This window comes from Cyprinodon tularosa, unplaced genomic scaffold (genome assembly GCF_016077235.1).
Source record: "Cyprinodon tularosa strain WSP-4 unplaced genomic scaffold, ASM1607723v1 ctg262, whole genome shotgun sequence".
In the NCBI taxonomy this organism is placed as follows: Eukaryota; Metazoa; Chordata; class Actinopteri; order Cyprinodontiformes; family Cyprinodontidae; genus Cyprinodon; species Cyprinodon tularosa.
This window is the reverse complement of record NW_024038966.1, coordinates 827,022-843,472: the sequence shown is the minus strand read 5'-3', so window position 1 is coordinate 843,472 and position 16,451 is coordinate 827,022. Positions and strand designations below refer to the sequence as shown.

General features: G+C 38.3%; 1 protein-coding gene across 3 annotated transcripts; it reads right to left on the bottom strand.

Annotated features, from left to right (window-relative positions):
* Positions 1–1,375: 1,375 nt before the first annotated feature.
* Positions 1,376–16,079, bottom strand: pdk3a (pyruvate dehydrogenase kinase, isozyme 3a). Of its 3 annotated transcripts, none has more exons than XR_005281129.1 (12): positions 15,672–16,079; positions 10,621–10,762; positions 10,437–10,508; positions 9,160–9,344; positions 8,981–9,070; positions 7,662–7,739; positions 7,416–7,492; positions 6,597–6,698; positions 6,383–6,490; positions 6,180–6,293; positions 4,195–4,431; positions 1,376–1,889 (listed from the first exon to the last, which is right to left on the bottom strand). XR_005281129.1 is itself a non-coding variant. In XM_038289054.1 (12 exons), exons 1-12 carry the CDS (start codon positions 15,772–15,774, stop codon positions 1,870–1,872), a joined length of 1,212 nt encoding a protein of 403 aa, XP_038144982.1. In that variant the 5' UTR covers positions 15,775–16,079; the 3' UTR covers positions 1,376–1,869. The 3 variants fall into 3 exon arrangements, 2 of the variants coding, with proteins under 2 accessions (XP_038144982.1, XP_038144981.1); XM_038289054.1 differs by having other exon boundaries at positions 4,311–4,431; XM_038289053.1 differs by having other exon boundaries at positions 1,376–4,431.
* Positions 16,080–16,451: the final 372 nt, after the last annotated feature.

The following is a 16,451-nucleotide window of genomic DNA, read 5'->3' as shown; positions in this document are numbered from 1 at the left end:
TCTATACTGCTTCACAAAGCTGTAGGATACAGAAACAGTATGATCTCTTTATATCATCCAGAGCCCTGGCTCCTATTTAATGTTCTATTTTTTTCAGCTAACTACACGGGTTTTCTATAGGCCTTTTATGCATAGGCAGTGAGATGAGCATAAAGGGCTGATTTTGTGTCTGGTGAATAATTTTTGATTTTAATCAGCCCCTATCGATGACATTAGACCCTAAGATATGAACTATTTTAATTTGACCTCTTACAATATTCCCAGGGGGGAAAATGCCCACAGTATCACAGCTCCGCCACCGTACTTAACACTGTAGATGATGCGTTTTCATATATATGTTGATCCTTTGCTTTTCACCAAACCCATCCATAATTATCCATCCATTATCTGACACGCTTAATCACCATTCACGCACACACTCACACCTAAGGGGACTTTAGAGAAGCCCATTAGCCTAACAGTTATTGGCAACTAACTGTTTTTGGACTGTGGGAGGAATACGGAGTACCCGAAGAGAACCCACGCATGCTCAGGGAGAACATGCAAACTCAGAGAGCTGGGAATCGAACCTGGAGCCTTCTTGCTGTATACTGAGCAGCCCCCATCCATAATTAATTATTTAAAAAGACAGAAGTCCTAACTAAAATCCCAGCAGTTTAGCAAACTACATGCCCTCGGAAGGAAAGGACCTTTTTTTAATGATATCCACAAACCACTTGTTAAGTTGTCATTGAGACTTTTTGTTAGCTGCCTTAAACTCAAAAAGTTCATAGAAATTCTAAATTAACTGAAAGAAGGTAATGCTTAAAAAAAGCTTTTGTTACTTTTCTTCTAAAGGGATTGTTGGTGATATAAATGGTATGCATTTGTTGATTTTTTTTTTTTTTTTAAACAGTGATTTTTTAACTCACCATATAAACATACTCAAAGTATTTTTTTTCTTCCAAATTCTCTACAAAACTTGCTGCTACAAAAAACAACTTTTATTACAAAGCTTTTTAAGCATCTTTATCAGGGGTCCCCAACAGTTTCTCTCCATCTATATTATTTACCAATCATTCCTCTACTCTTTGCAAAATGATGTCAGTTATTTGTAGAAAAGCTCGAATGATGATTCTACTTAACATTTGTTTAGCTCAGGCCTGTTTGCTCATACCAGCCCAGCGCAGATTATCCTCCCTTATAAATGATAACTTTAATGCCATGTAGACATAACAAACCTTCTGTATGAACCCCATGTTTACCACCACAGTCAAAACTTCTGTCTTTTTTTAAGTCACTGTTGTTTAAATGGCAAAACATATGAATAAAAATGTAGATCAGGATAAATTTTTACCCTGCATTTCATCCTTTCAATATAAAAACGAGACAAATGGACCACACAAGACTTTGCTTTATTGTACGGTTTGACATTTTGTTGATCTCATGCTGACTGATAAGATGAAACTAATCTGTAACGTCTTGATGAATGTTGCATTATTGGTCTATCTTGTACACAAATATATCATTTAAGCAGTTTGTACAGAAGGATGAAAAACACAGCAATTAATCTACACGCTATATATACAGAATACACAATAGGTTGATCTTATGTGATATTCTCTAAAATGGATCAAGCAGACGCTTTGAGGACAGCAGAGTTTAAAACAACTGAGCTTGAAAATAGGAGCTCTTCTATGTTGTGTTTTTGATTTGTTTTCAGGCCTGGTCTAAAGGGAGACCACAAATCTGCAGCTACTCTATAACACAGCACTTCTTTTAACAGCGGATGTGAAACTGAGCGCCCCTCAGTTTCACTGGAAGGTTGCTAAGATTTCAGCAGCGGTGAAACGCAGAGATTCTACAGGATGCAGACACTGAATTCTTCTTTCATTTCACTTCAGAAGGAGCTAAAGGAGAGTAGGAAACCACTTCAGGCTGATGAACCTCCCTTTATTATCTCCTTTAATAAGGATGGTTCCAAATTGTTCAAGTGAAGTTCTGTAAAAAAAAGTTTTGATCCAGTTGATACCATACCTGCGATAGATAACTTTGTCTCTTTATTTTGTATAAATAAAGACCGACTAGTCCAAGTGGCTAAAGCTAACAGCCAAAGGGGAACCGTTTAAAATAACTTTAGTTTAGCCTTTAAAACATGTTTACATTGCACATTAATTTATGCAAAAGTAATGTTTATCACAATCAAAGGAACAGTAGAACATTTTAAGACATTTCTGAATAAATGCAAAAAAAAATATAATAGTTTATAGATGATGATCTTATTGTAATGCTACTTTATGGTGAATGCTGTCCTTGGTATGCGTTTCCCACATAAACATAACTGGAGACACACTGCCTCCAAACCAGTGCAAATATTGACGGTGAACACAATCATTATGACGGTGTACCGTTAATAAAACGATGATCATGTTTTTTAGAGTTGACGGGAGAAGTTTGACTGGACTATATGATGGCTTCAGCCTCCAGGACCGACTAATCTGGATTTATACAGAAGGCAGGTAAGATATTGACTGTGGAAAACCTTCAAACAGAACCTCACTTAAATAAAAAAAAAAAAAAAAAAAAGAACCATCCACTCAGAAATACAAGTTTGCTGCTGCGGAACTGAAATCGATTCTCCTCTTTTATTAGCTTAAAGCAGCCATTTGAAATCCGACTGCGTAGCTTCTGTGTGATTAAAGTTACTGCATTAAACCACTTTAAAGTGTAAATATATTAGGTTTAATAAAGTGCACTAAAATGCTTCTCAGTGAGATGAAATAGGAAAAGCGAAAAGACTTCATCTAGTGCTCTGAATCTAGTCTTAACTCTTTTAATCATATTTTTCCACTATAGCTTCTCCTAATCTTTGTGTGCCTTATGACTTTTCTTTCAAACATAAAAGATAGCATACATATAACATAAAAAAGTCACTAAAATATCATAAAACAGTTCACCTAAAGCTGAAACTTCTATTTTACTTGAACGCGTCATAAAAAAACAAAACAGTATAATTGAAATTTACAAACTTTGTTCAAACTCATTTAGAAGACTGTAAGGATCATTCAAGTGAAACACGAGGCTGACTGGATGATGCAAAGAGCAGAGTTAGGATAACAGGTCCAAGCAGTGAGCAGGTTGTTTATCCTCCACAGCGGCATGAAATGAAGACGTGCAGAACGGCATTCCTTCGTTCAGACACTACAGCTCCATTTCTTTCCATCAAGGTTAGTACATTAAATCTTGCTGGCGTTGGTGATGCTACTCAGCAATGTCATCATATACATGACTCATTTGGACATTTTAGTAGCTGTTACATGAGGGCTGCAAGCAGGAGTGTTAGATAAGGGTTAGTACTTTGATTTATGCTCTGTTGCAGCGTAATAAAAAAAGAATAAAGCTAAACCAGTAAAATAAAATAAAAAATTCAGACCACTTTTATATGTATATGCCACCTCCCTTTAAAATTGGTTGAGTTCTGGTAGAGCCTTGAAGGCGGAGTTCAAAAAACACCAAACATACCATAAGTTTCCATAAATAAGGCTTCTTTTTTCATAAATAAAACACAAAGGTCCCGACTTCTAGAGTCTTAAATAAAACATCATGTAATCTATAAAGCATTGCCTGTTCTACCTTTTTTTTTTCTTTTTTTTTTTTAAAGGTGCTACTGTTCCTAATTTATAAATATTTTAACATCTAACCCTAATATTTTAAAAAGTGCAATCAAAACACGTTTTTGCCACTTAAATAACAAACTGGCCTAGTGGTGCATTGAATCAAAGGGAATAAAATCTCCCCCCTTTTCTAGTTTGCACTGAAACTCCATCCTTACCCCCCCTTGTGTTCTGAGAGAAAGGAAGAGAATTCAAGCCTTTACAGACTCTATCAGCAGAGTACAGCTTATCTAGCCACAGGGAACAACAGCGTGGCCAGAACACTGCATGACACAAGACAGAAACATAGAGGTGATTCTGGGAATTTAACAAGAGGACCTGACGTCAATATTTGTCCTAAATCAATAAAGAAATTGCTAGGATTTACATCTACAATATAGAGGGGGTTTCATTTCAACTCTGCTCTGGATCACAATAATAAAAGCTATGCTAATAAAGGTTATTGCAGTCAGGTGGAAATTCTAAATTCAGGTCCCGATCCCCAAACAGAAACCTCTCACCATCGGATGTAAAAGCAGGCCTAAACGAATCTTTTACCCACAGGCAGCATTTTAGCGTTCATGCTCCAAACAGAGAGCAGCCATTCTGGCTCCCAGCAGGGGGAGCTGTGCTCGCAAGCCAGGCAGAGTTATCTTTTGGCTTTGTATGAGGACTTGCTGGCATCACGGGGCTCTTTGCTGGGGTTGCTCCAGTCGTCCGCCTCAGCGCTCGTCTTGTAGTGCCGCCAAGCTGACTTGTTGAAAACAGGGAGGCGCTCAAAGGACTCACTGGACAGAGCCTTGAAATAAAAATAAAAACAACAGTCATGTACTGAGACCTGGTCCTGATGTAAATACTGTAGCGCAAACTGAAATTATATTTAATTAAAAACATATCAAAACTATATCCCTATATTTTATATCCCTAGAAAAGGGCATGTTTTTATTTCAGGGCATCGACAGGTCACCATTAAGGGTTGCCAGTCTCTGAAACTCTTATTACTGGGGTCACAAGGTGAAATGTTAAGGAACCTTTAAACTAGACCATTGTTTTGGTAACAGGGGAGCCATTTAATGAATATAATATTTGGATAACTAGTGTTATGAACTAAACTAGTTAACTATATATTATATCCATAGGACAAATCTACTAGTAAGATTTTGTTTATAATGGTATTCAGACCTTAAATTTGACAGCCAGATAAAAGCTGTAATGAAATCTAGCTTTTTCCAGCTAAGGCAGCTGGCAAAGATCAAACCAGTCCTTCAGAGACGGCACTTTGAGACAGTAATCCACGCCTTTGTGACCACTCGGCTGGATTACTGTAATGCACTTTATGTGGGGATTGCTGGGTCCTCAATTGCTCGTCTTCAACTTGTTCAAAATGCTGCTGCACGTCTTTTAACTGGCACACGCAAGTACGAGCACATTTCACCTGTTTTAGCTTCACTCCACTGGCTGCCCATCCATTTTAGGATTAATTTTAAAATTCTTTTATTTACTTTTAAAGCCTTGAATGGCCTTGCCCCAATTTACCTCTCTGAGCTTCTGCACCCCTACACTCCCAGCCGATCTCTCAGGTCAGCTGATCAGCTGCTCCTGACAGTGCCTAAAGCAAGGCTTAAGCTCAGAGGGGATCGAGCATTTTCTGTTGCAGCTCCAAAACTCTGGAATGCATTGCCGCTGCACATTAGACAGGCCACCTCTCTGTCTCATTTTAAAACTCTTCTTAAAACCCACCTCTTTTCTTTGGCTTTTAACACCATGTAGAGTGTTGATTTTATGTACACATGTTGATTTTATGTACACATGTTGATTTTATGTATACACATGCATTTTTTTATCCTGTGCGGGCAGTGCTTTTATTTTATTTTATTTTATTACTTTTATTTATTTTAGTTATTTTATCTTTTTGTGCAGCACTTTGGAAACCTTGTGTTTATTTAAACCGTGCTATATAAATAAAGTGGATTGGATTGGATTGGATTCATCTCTATACTTATGCAGTAGAAACCCATGTCCTGTATTTATGGAACCATTATTTATCCTGCACTTGCTGCTATTGCACTTCTGGTTAGACCTAAACTGCATTTCGTTGCCTTGTACCTGTACCTGTGTAATGACAATAAAGTTGAATCTAATATAATCTTAATGCAAACTTACTCATTTCTACAGGTGACTGTAAAGAACAAGCTATTTTATACCTGCAAAGTTTTTGGCCAGTAATGATGTGTATTGTTAAAAAGAAAAACTAAATCAATGAAGCTCATAACACCAGAAAAATGTCAAGAAAGGAAATATCTATTGGAGGTTAATTATCAGGGTATGTCTGTTGAAAACTGTTACAGAGATTTTGCTTCAAATGTTTTAGCCATCTAAACCACCTCCTGTCATTTAGAGCTGCTAAACAGCAGTTTTGCCTAGAAATGCACTTAACAAAACGGGTCTTCTTCTGATATAACCTTCGCAAACAATTAAGTGGAATTTCAAAATATTATTTGGGGGAAAAAATCATTTAGAAAAGCACTTCTGGCTGAGTAACGTTACCTTCAGATAGATGACAGCATCTGTCCCCACCCCCTCCATGGAGTAGAGCTTCAGGTCCCCCTGAAAATATCGAGCATAGAGCCGGGAAATAGGCAAACCGTAACCAAAACCAGCCTGGAGCAGGAAAGACAGAAAAACATTACTTTAACATATTAATTTCTACACAAAGTGAATTAGCCAAGACAAGTTTTAATAAACAGTACCAATGGGACAGCTCCTGGCTCCAGGCTGGGCGTCGGGGCAGTGGAGTACATGTAGTTGAAGAGACGGTCTATCTTCCTCAGAGGAACTCCTCCTCCTTTATCACTGATCTTAAAACAAACAGACACAAAGAGTTAAGAGATAACAAGACGTGGATATAAAAAGGTCAAGTGTCGCTAAACATTTATGCACAGATTCCCATGTAGGTGCCTTTACCTTTATTGACAGATCCTCTTTTCCCAGAGTGACTCTTGCCTTCACTGGCGGCAGGCCTTCCTTGCTGTTCTCATAAAGCTCCACTGTCGCTCTCATCGAGTTCTGCAAACACCCCCAGAGCCAATAAAATCAGTCCTTACAGTAAAACTAATTACATGTAAAGAGAAGTGATTAGATCAGGGGTCTGCAACCTTTAAAATCCAAAGAGCCATTTTGCCCTGAGTCCAGTCAAAAACTACTTGTTTTTGTTAAACATCTGCTATAATAAATGCTTTTTCATTTATTTTTACTTTAAGGGTTTGAAATGAGGAAATAATCAAATTCATAGATTTTCTTCTACAGGATGTTAATATTTATGTTAAAGAAATACATTGCTTCCAAGGTGATATAAAAAAAAGAGCTTAAAACATCTTTATGCAATTCTGTAAGGAAACTTCAATTCAAAAACGCTTTGGAAAATCTGCTAAACATTGCTGTATGTTTTTACACCTTATCTAAAACCTTTAGTTAATACTTCATCATTTCTATCCAACTTTAGGAGCCATTATAGAGACTGACAGCGAGAGCCAAAAGTGGTATCTGGCATGCCAGTTTTGAAAGATGTTATATGAATGTTGGGAACCAGCTTATGCCCATTGTAAACTGGTTTAAACTGGTTTTTGCTATACGGCAAATGCCGGTTAGCATCTGGCATAGACCAGCTTCCAAATTTCACTTTTGGCTCTAGGTGCTGCTGATTATAGAGGGTCCAAAGAGCCACATCTGGCTCCGGAGCCGCCGGTTGCAGACCTCTGGCTTAGATCAGTAGCACCAGCTCACCTTGAAGAGCTCAAACAACATGTGGAACAGATGCGAGGGGACATAGACCACCTGGATGGGCTTCTTCTGAGCTTTCACTGGAACACAAACAGAAAATCAAGTATTTACCGTACACAGAAAACTGGTTCTTAGGAAGTTAATGACATGGTGCAAACTTCAATTGCTATGGAGCTAAATTTAAAACGCCTGCTGTAGTCAAACATCTGCATGGTTCATTAGAGAGGCTGAACGATTAAAGGCACTTACTGTTGAACTCCTCGATCTTTAGCTCGGGAGCAGCTGAGTAGTACTTCTCACACAACATCTTGGCAGTGTCATAGGCATCTAGAAAGAGCAAAAAAAGACAGAGCTTTTGCTGATCATCTATGCTATAATCCAGCAACAATCTTGTATGCTGAAATCATAATTTTTTTCAAACTATTTCTGATCTAGGAATCTCTTTTAACGATTGAAGAGCCTAATTTCTAAGAAATTTCACACGCTCATGAAGCAGAGAATCCGATCAGACACGCGTTTATAACAGACGCTGAGAGCGATAACATAGCTGTGGCTCAGGTGGAGCAACAGGTTAGAACAATACTTGACTCTGGCGGTTAGACCTCCGGCCCCTCAGGCAGCACACTGAGCCCAGAAAGAGTAGTTTTGTATACAAATGAGAGGTTAAAAAGAGTTCTCAACCATGGAGGTGGAGTAATAATGAGTTATGCTACTACCAGCCACCCAGGGAACCTGATAATGACAGAGGGTTGGGGCTTTAGCCAACACTAAAGGCAGCGTCCATATAGAACCAATAAAAGTCTTCTTTAGATGTGTTTAATTCTAATATTAGGAAACCGGCAGTTATAAGATTTAGGTTATCATATCAAAAGAATCAAAGCCTGACAGGAACACAACGTTCAGCTGGTCGTCACATTCCCTTATCTCAGCATCCACGGAAAAACTTTGATAAATATGTCAGGTAATAGTTTACAAGCTTTGCCTTTGGGGCTAACAGGAGAGAAGGAGGTAACTTTAACCCCTGGTAGATGGTTGGGTTGCTTCCCTTTCTGCTGAGCTCTACACCTAATCTTTTCTCCCCTGCTTTTGATAATAGTGTAAGCTTGTCGAGTCATGGTGAGTTAACCTATCAGGAACTCTGCTTAGTGTAAGGCATGTTTTCCAGCCACATCTGGAAGTAGTTTCCAAGAGGTCCACTTTGTTATATTGTCTGCAGCTAAGCTTTTCCTGTAAACAGCTACAGACAAGGAAAACAACAAAACTCTCTATAAGGAGGTAAAAAAAGACACATTTTAGCAAAATGTGTCAGGTAACTGATGGACATAAAGTTACAGTTAGCAAAAAAACTCCTTGTGTAGTAAAAACGATCTTTTCATAAAAAACCGGACAAACAGGTAAAAAAAATAAAAAATAAAAAAAGATAAAGCACAAACAGTAAAGTATTTCAACAACAACAACAAAAAAAGTTTGTTTCTCTTTAAAACTGTAACGCAACATGGGGTGGAATTAAAAATTAATTTAGACCACAGTCACGATGGAAGCAAAAAAACCACAGGACTTAAACTTACCACTAACGACCTCGGCCACGTTGCAGGTGGGATCGATGCTGCCAATGTGCTTGGGATGGGCCGGGTTGGTGTCGTTACCGAACAGCAGAGCTGAGCACAAACACACGGGAGAAACACAGCTTTAGGCGCGGCGGCGGCTCTGCGGACGTAACGGGGACATACGCCACCGTTGGACATACTGTGCTGGTTGATGAGCATGCGGAAAGAGATGCGGTTGGTGTAAAAGCGGTCGAGAAAATACTGGATGTTGCTGCTGATGAAGGGGTCGAAACCAAACTTCTCCTTGTACTCTATGACCCCCTGAGCCATGGTGGGGACGACATCGTTGTGGCGGTTTCGGATGTCGATCAAGTTCTCCAGAAAACTAAAGGGAAAGACATTTTTTATTTACCTTAAAATCAAACTTTGTTATCTTTTATTGTGATTTTATGTCTCCAAAATAAAATTGTCAAACATGTGCTTCGGTTCTCTGTTTATCTGCCCCTGAGTCAATACTTTCTATAGCATTTCCCTGTAAGCAGCTCCAAGTCTCTGGAGACACATTTGGAGACTGAGACTTTGGTCCATTCTTTGCAAGATACTCCTTCAATTTTTCAGTGTTGCTTTAGGTTTTGACTTTGAACCATTTTAACACAGAAGCTTGGGTTTAAACTACTTAACCATCATGTTGGATGTCGATTCTGGTTGCTGTCCTGCAGGGAGATAAAACTCCACTTTAGCAATTACTAACAGGTTTTCTCCTCAACTCTAACCTTTTCTCTGTTACCGCTAACAAAAAGAAACACAAAAAGTAACCACAATCAATCTTCTCATTGGGGTTAGTAGGGGTTCTATTCAGGAGGATTACACTATTATGTTCCACTTTGTGTAGTTTCTTAGATTATTTCAACTACCAATTTCCTCCACCCGAGCTGTTGATCTTTGCAGCTTCTCTAGAGTATACACAGGCCTCCTGGCTAATGTCACTTTCATGAAATAGGGAATAACTGAATAAACTGCAGATGGTACCAGAGAAAAGGGGCCTAAATACAAACGCACTAACATATTTTTGTACCATTCCTTTCTTCCCAGTTCACATTATCCAGTACTTTGTGTTGCTCTGTTGCTTAAAGTCTCAATCAAATTTGTGGCTGTGATGAAACAAAATCCGCCTACTATGTCTTTACTAGAACAATATCAACCAAATAAAGAAGGAAAAAAAAAAAAAGCCCGGGAAAGGCAAGTATCAACCTAATGTTTCTGCTGAGTCATTGTCAACAAGCTGTTCTTAGAGTCAGGTACCCAATGCAGACAGGCCGATCCCTATTCCTGTGTGGGTGTATCAGTGATGCGTGGCCGTTAATAGATGGGATATTGTTGTGATATAAACACTCAGTTATCTACAGCTAACTGCCTCACTGTAACAAACTGTTCGTACTTTCTGTAACCATTACTCATACAGTCAATATTCACTCACTCATTCAGAGTGTGAGGGTCGTCTGCCTTCCTGTTCTCAAAATCCAGCAGTTCCACGAAGCTCTGCATGTACCTGATCAAGTTAGACGGAGAGAAAAAGTCAAATGATATACCCTGGGAATCATAAACTTCATCATCTGACACCGCTACCCCCCACAAAAAAGGAGGAAAACAAAAGATGTTACCACTTCTGGACCAGTCTGACTGAGGGCTGGCTGAGCAGCTTATCGGGCAGCAGGTTGACTTCTCTCATGGTGTTGGCCAGTCGCACCGGCAGCTCCTTACGCAGGAACATGTAGGATGTTTTCTCACATGCATTGTCTCTGCCTGAATAGGGGAAGAAAGAAAGTGATGCATTCCTTATGCTTATCACCAAACAGGGCAAATAGGGGATTATCAGATGTAGAGTCTGCAGAGCGTTTGTGCACTTAAAACCTCCCGAAAGAGACATATTTTACTATTCATGTAAGACACTGAATCTAAGCTGTATGGAAATGCTCAAACTAATTAGGACCTCAAACAAACTCCGACCAATTAACTGACCACTGACTGAGGCCCAGGAGAGAGTCCTTAAAGAGACAGAAGCCTGTAACCAAAGCTGCAAAGGCACAATCATAGTGGCTGTTTTAAAAGCATGTAAACATGCTCTGTTTTGCCCCTACTGTTAAACGGTGAACCTGTGAAGAAGCATAATATGGGCTCTTTAAGCACAGCTTCTACCTGCTCTTCTGCTACAGCAGACTGACCCTGTCAAAATGATTAAAGATTACTAATACCGGATTTTCTGGGCTAAAGTGCGCACCTGATTATAAAATGTAGTGGCTGTCCTCACAACATTTTTTGAAGAAACTGGACATGTACATATATAAGCCACACCTGGTTATAAGCCACTGATATCTACGGAACTGTTTCCCACCAAACCTGTAGGGGGAGCTCTACATATCACCCCCTATAGAAGGGATGAAGAAGAATGCTAGCCCCTGTTAGCTTGTTGACTCACAGCAGTAGGAGCTTATACTAAAAGATGGCGCTTCGTCAGCTCTTTATTTCAGCTCAGCAGGAGTTGGGCCCAGTCTCTTTATTGGTTCAGCAGCTTTAATGCAGCAAATAAATATAAAAATGTTTGAATTAAGGACATTTGTTCTTTGCCGTGCCTGCTGCTAGCATGTTCTTCTGCTAAATAAAAATTGGCCCCTTATTCTTTCATTTCCAACTTCGACCCCTCTGGCAGTTAAGAAAAATCCACAGGAAAGCTGAACTATCTTATAAGCCGCCTGGTTCAATGTGTGGGAAGAAAGTAGCATCTTATATTCCAGAAAATACGGTATATGCAGAAAAGAGCACATTTATGTAAATCTGTATTTTCTTGTAAGCATTTCTTGACTAATGAAACATCTAACTTCCAGGTTTCTATCAGCTTTATCTTCTTAGGAAGCTTCTTTTATGAATTTTTAAAATTGATCTAGCATTTTATTTTTCCATACTTAAGAAATATACTGAGATTTAAGGATTTTATCTTGGAATAAAATATTAATTTATTCTAAACAGAGAACCTATTTTTTTTTTCTAACAGTGTCCTTTCTGGCGATGTGGCAATAAGAATAATTGTCTTGATGCCAAAAAAAGAGCCCAACAGATTTTACTTTCACAAGTGGAGCAGTACGGGTTTCAACATAGTGTCCAACTTGATTAATGCATATAAAAGTCATAACAAAAATTTACACCTACATTTTTCATCAATAACATCCACAGAACATCTAGAATGGTATAGAATAAAAGTATTAGTTTCATTTAAAAAAAAAGTATACAAACAATTGTTTTAGAAATTTTGATGGGTCCAAATTATACAAATATTTACTTCTGATTACAATACTGGTGTCGACACCAAAGGATTCTGCACCAATAGGAACAGTCGGCTAAAGCCATGCAAGACATAGCTAAGGCCCTGCCAGATCCATTTAGACTCTTGATAGAGAAATGGCTTCTTCTCTGCATTAAGGCCAATTTATGCTTCTGAAGCATAGCCTCTGCAACCGTCAAATCTGTCTCTGTGTGCACTAGTGTTAGCAAATAAACATTTCTCCTAAGGTACCATAACAAACAGAGATATCAGAGCATCTTTAGAGGCAAATCTTTACACATAATGTAAGGGTCAGAGGGGAGATCACACTGTGTGAGTTAAAAAGGTAGCAGGAAAACAGGGCTAGCCCTTTTTTTTTTTTAAAACAAAGACAAACTGATGAAGTTGACATTTTAAAAAGCTGACTGTTTTATATACAAAAGGTTCTCTATCCTCACTTTTAAATGGCAACATTTAACATTTAACCCCTAGGGGGCGCTTGAGCTTGAACTTTCAGGTCTTTTTTTTTTATTAGCAAAAAGACACAATTTGGGTCTCTGTGGATGGGAAAGATGTTTGTGCGTTCCTCCTGACCAGATTTGGTAAGTTTGATTTATCAGTTACTTTGGCTAGTTGTGATACAGAGCGTTATACATCGCAACTGCTACAGCTGCTGTGATTGGCTAAGAGCTGGACATGGAGGCAGGCATGGCCATTGACTTACCCTCAGCTCAAAGAATTGTCCTGAATGTCCCTCTCTTCTGGGAACAATTCCCACAGGAGCCGTTAGAGATGCCTACTGTGTACAATTCAAACTAAACTACATGCATCAATCTGGTTTATGCTAGGTTAGTCTGTACCCGATTCGATTTCTTAATATATTTTAAGGCAAGTCCTCATTTCTTGTTATTACATTGCCATCAAATAAACATATGTTTTAATGTTACAAAGGTAAGAAGGTCTTGCCCCGTCCTCCAACAACACTCTTGGCTTGAATTTTTTATTGTCAGGATTTCAATGAGTGCCCTATATAGGATAAAAGTGCAAATAAATGCTAAATAAATAACCCAAATATAACATAATCTGACAATATTTTAAGGTTTGTTTGATGTGTTATAAAATATGCAAACAGCCCTTTTCTGTAGTGTCTATATCAGGCCAAATCAGTCCTGTATTCAGATACAATACAGCATAGATCCTTTTTGGAGTATGGATATTTTTTCCCAAAGGTAATCTAATAAAGTCTTGCTGTCTCTCGCCACATGCAGAAGAAAATACTGATTCCTATTTAAAAGCATACAGCCCTCATTTGACCTCTTTCTAAAATGACACACTGAAATAAACAAACTGTGAGTCAACCTGCAAGAGCTTAGTAACAATGGCTTCACTGGAAACAAACATCTGTTTTGGGAGAATCTAAGCAGCGTTTTACCACTAAATGCACGTCTGATTTTAAGACTTTTTAATGCTCTTTTTTTTTTTCTTTTTTTTTCTTTTTTTGTGGTATGTTGTGAAGAAAGGCGCACAGTCAAGCAAATGTTCTCACTCCAGGGTGGGAAAAATACATCTATAAAGTCTTCCACAAAGAAAAACAGAAAAATCAGGAAATGGATTGACCCGCATGAATTAACAAACTTGCTTTCACTTTCTTACAACACCTGCTCCTTTTTTGGAGAAGAAAGAATGACAGCAATTATCTTGAAGCTGGAAAAAAAAACGAAAGTGCACATGAGGGCACACTTTTAATCTCATATCTTAAATCTGCTATCTGGAGATTCACCCGCTGTCTGCCAACTTCAGCTGTAACAGATCATGCAAACTGTCCCTGGAAATCATAAATCTTTGGATCCAAAGAGATGAGGGTTTAATGTTTAACATTTGGACGGAAGTAAAACCGTCCTTTGCTAAAATGTCTCTCGGTGGGGCCCCCTGTTGCACTTTTCATTCAATCCCGTCGTAGCTGACAGTACAGAGTGTCCTCCTGGTCCACCGTGTCTTTGTGTGCACAAGGATCCACACATACCATACAGTCCACCACAGGAGTGCAAAACTGTGAAAAAAAATATATCTGCTGCTCTCTAGCTACAAACCTTTAAAAAAAGCACACATGCATACACACATCCATCAGCAGGTGTTTTAGAAAACCTTTCTCTGCACCTATTGAGTCCCCATATGATTGACTTTGACTGGAGAAAGAAGTAAAAAATTAAAAACCAAGTCTGCAAAAAGTTTACTCTGCATCTGCAACATAGCAGGACAGAAAGGGGACTGCAAAAAGGGTAGAGTTATAGATGCTAACACATTACTCAGAGTAATAAGAAATGTATTCATGATTTCAATATAATAAAAAAATAAATAAATAAATAAAATGAAAGATAAAGCGTTTAGGATTTAAGATTTAGGATATGGTTTGTTCGGTTGTATGACAAAGTCCTGACTTTTGTCCTAATGTTCCTCCTAATGTAAATGGTTCAATCCAGTGCTGTTAAACAAGGTTTGAAAAGCCTTTGGAAGCAAAAACAGGCCCACAGGATCACTCTCCTCCACTTTGTTTTAAAGTTGCCCGGAGGTGCTTTTCCACATATTCATTCATTTCATAAAGCTAGGACAGTGTTTTTATTGCATTTCTTTATTTTTTGTGCCTAATCAGAAGAAGACAGAAAAAAAAATCAGGAGGATGATGGTGGGGCATGTTTGTTAATAAGTTATTGCATGATCAAACCTGCGGTTTTAGTTGCATTAGTTATTTAGAGGACAACATCAATTGCAAAATGTTGTTGTTTTTTTACATCACAATTTGCCACAAAGCTCAATGTTAAACTGTAAATATTTATGTTTGTAATGGTAGGACATGAAAGGCTTTTTTTTTCTTCCAGTATATTCCCCAAACAAGCAGCTGGAAATCAACTACACCTTCCAGGAACTTTATTAGCATTAAACTGTGAGATAAAAATTAAGAAAACACTTCAAATATTAATTATTCCTAAAAAAAAAATAAAAAAAAAAAAAATAAATAAATAAATAAATAAAAAGTATGTGTGTCATGATAAACACACTGACTGGTTGGTTTTATGTGGAAAAACCTTAAAGTGCTTATTAATGTTTTCTGAGCTGCCATACCTGCATTCAGGGGATTGCTGCCACTGCAAACACTCATTTCACCAGCAGCAATAGCCTGCATGCTGCTGCTTGTGCTGCCATGGCTGGGTCACCACAGTGACACTGAATTCAAATGCCACCTCTCATAAATACTGGGGGTAAGATTTCAACACTATTAATAACAACCAAGGCTTTCCTAGTTGCACTTTAAAGAAGATACCGTAATAAGTGTTGGTTTGGTCTAATTAAAGGCCCCTGCTTTAGATGAATTAACTCTTTTTTTCTTCTGTTACTCACCAAAGTCCAGGAATTGCTTGATGGAGAGCGGAGATGGTGAAAATCGGGAGTAATACTCGATTTTGGGGTTATTGTTTTTCAGCAGAAACGTGAAGATCCTCATTTTGAAATTTATAAAGATGCTGGTCTCGTATCTGGATGTCTGATTGGGACGTGACGCCTCAGAGTCGGAGAGAATCAAACTACCGCACCATCACTGTCGCCCAGCCCGCCGGTAGCGATGCCTGAAGATCCGTGTGTCTGATCGGCGTCCACATCTCCTCCGTCCGCGGTGGACACGAAGCGACAGTTAGTGTCGGTAAGGCGATGACAGAGCAGCAGACATTAAGGTTTCTTGTTGCGGCTTCCTGGGTCTACATTTCTAGACGTTCAGGTCGGCTCCGGTGTAAAGGCAGCAAGAAAGGAAGGAATCCACTTCCTGTTGGGGTTTTCAAATTAAAACATCAAGACTTTTTTTTTTTTTTTTTTACCAATAAAAAAATTGAAACAAACGAAAAAAAAAGTTTTTAGTCCAGTTTTACAACTGGACTAAAAACTTTGAAACTGGAAAAAAGTGCAAAAGTATAGAGTCAAGTTTTTCTCTTTGAAACTCCAGTTTCAATAGGTTAGGTTCTCTTTTTTTTTTCTTTTGAACTAACTTTATGGGTTAATAACTTCATTTAGCTCCATAAACAGCTCATGTATTTTTTTATTATCAAAACTTTTATTCCAGTTTAATTTTTTTTTTATTATTATTCTTTGGAACAGACCTTATACGTATAGAGGATGATCTTTTATTTT

What these genes read in the sequence shown, in the direction of transcription:
- pdk3a (XM_038289053.1), bottom strand. Translation starts at nt 15,774, where the DNA reads ATGAGGATCTTCACGTTTCTGCTGAAAAACAATAACCCCAAAATCGAG. An exon ending in TGTTGTTTGAGCTCTTCAAG is followed by an intron (nt 6,699 to 7,415) that starts GTGAGCTGGTGC and finishes GGGTGTTTGCAG; the next exon opens with AACTCGATGAGAGCGACAGT. An exon ending in ATGCTGTCATCTATCTGAAG is followed by an intron (nt 4,432 to 6,179) that starts GTAACGTTACTC and finishes TTTTATTTCAAG; the next exon opens with GCTCTGTCCAGTGAGTCCTT.